Raw genomic sequence first — 1452 nt, 5'->3', positions numbered from 1 at the left:
TTGTATATCAAATGACATCAAGAACATTGGTTTCCACATTTTTATTGAAAAGAAATTAATTACGGCAAGTTCAGGGAAATCCTGAATGCAACGCCCTGGCACTGGATATTACAGGTCTAAATATCTGCTTGCTTGTTTTCCACTGGCAGTGAATGTGTATCACAAGAATGGGGATGCTTATAGCACCTGTTTCACTATCATCATATTCACAAGCTAATATACACCACAAAGCACTCATCCATATTTGTCTGGATCTTTTTACTGAAGTTAAGTTGATTTAAACTGGCTGTGTTACCCCCAGCTGGAATAAGGTGAGAATCAACAGGTAAGCAAGGCCTTACGACATTGGCCATACACCTAAATTTTGATTTGTGCCTGCTAAAGACCCTCTGATCGAAGCCTACTGCTCTGTATTCAATCCAGCCCAGACTGTCTAAAGCTGCTACATGAAGTTGAGATAAGGTCATGTGACAAGCCTGTAAAATTTGAGAAATTTTGCAGCACCCTAAACATGCTGTCTCATCTGCTGTGTTTCTATTGTCTTTGGTAAAAACCACTTCCAAAGGGTCTACCCATTAATAACTGTAATGATGCAAATGTCTGTAGAAGATTCTATTCCATACAGAGCAATAATTTATTTACCATGGTAATTACTGCAGCAGGAGTATGATAATGCATTGGTAAAGCATTCTACCCATTTCTGAATGATTTTATAAAGCACTAGGTACATCCTATTTTTGTAAGATGATGTGTATATATATCCACATTAAAAAGCACAATAACCAAGCCAAAAACCAATGTAAAGCTTTGATGTAAGAAATCTTCAATACAGAGTTTGATTATTCAATTTTTGGAACATTTTGTAGTAGACATTTGTAATGCCTTCCTTTGCCATGAGCACCAATTGGTGACCGAACTAGCAGCGTCAATATGCGTAGGCAAACAGCGAATACACTCCTCAGCGGGCAGTGGCAGTGGTCAGCAGCAGGTGGGAGAACAGTGTAGACATGACTAGGCCAGGCTGCTCCTCATGGCTTAAACTGTGTTCACTCCATTGTCCGGAGCACCTGTTAACTTATTGACAATGTAGAATTTGTGCTTATTGCCCACCAGTCCACGCAGCACAGCAATGTTCTCCACGAGGAAGTTGAAGGGCATGGTAATGAGGGCCCCTATCATGCACATGGCCATCCTCATCCACCCAACACGATCCACACGGAACGACTTGATCACACCAAATATGTACATATAAAAGTTGACGCCCCCTACAAATGCTGCAACCAAGTTGAGGAGGCCAGGCACAGGCACAGGGAAGATGGTGCTTAAAACGACCGATGACAAGGCCAGTGGCATGGTAACCCAAGAGTAGAGGGAGACAGCTAACAACCACTTTGTGCTAATCTGTTGGAAGTGATGTAAAAGGAAAAATTATCAACACCATGGATTGTGGGA

General features: G+C 41.6%; 1 protein-coding gene across 1 annotated transcript in view; it reads right to left on the bottom strand.

Annotated features, from left to right (window-relative positions):
• The window catches only part of LOC119590677 (beta-1,4-mannosyltransferase egh-like), a gene marked incomplete in the record, with an annotated part of 8421 nt that overhangs the window by 854 nt on the left and 6115 nt on the right, over positions 1–1452 (bottom strand). Inside the window, 1 exon segment of the mRNA XM_037939361.1 lies at positions 1–1401. Coding sequence (XP_037795289.1) covers positions 1036–1401 — 366 coding nt within the window.

This window comes from Penaeus monodon, chromosome 27 (genome assembly GCF_015228065.2).
Source record: "Penaeus monodon isolate SGIC_2016 chromosome 27, NSTDA_Pmon_1, whole genome shotgun sequence".
NCBI lineage: Eukaryota > Metazoa > Arthropoda > Malacostraca > Decapoda > Penaeidae > Penaeus > Penaeus monodon.
Note: the sequence above shows the minus strand (reverse complement) of the source record. Positions and strands in the feature narration are given on the sequence as shown.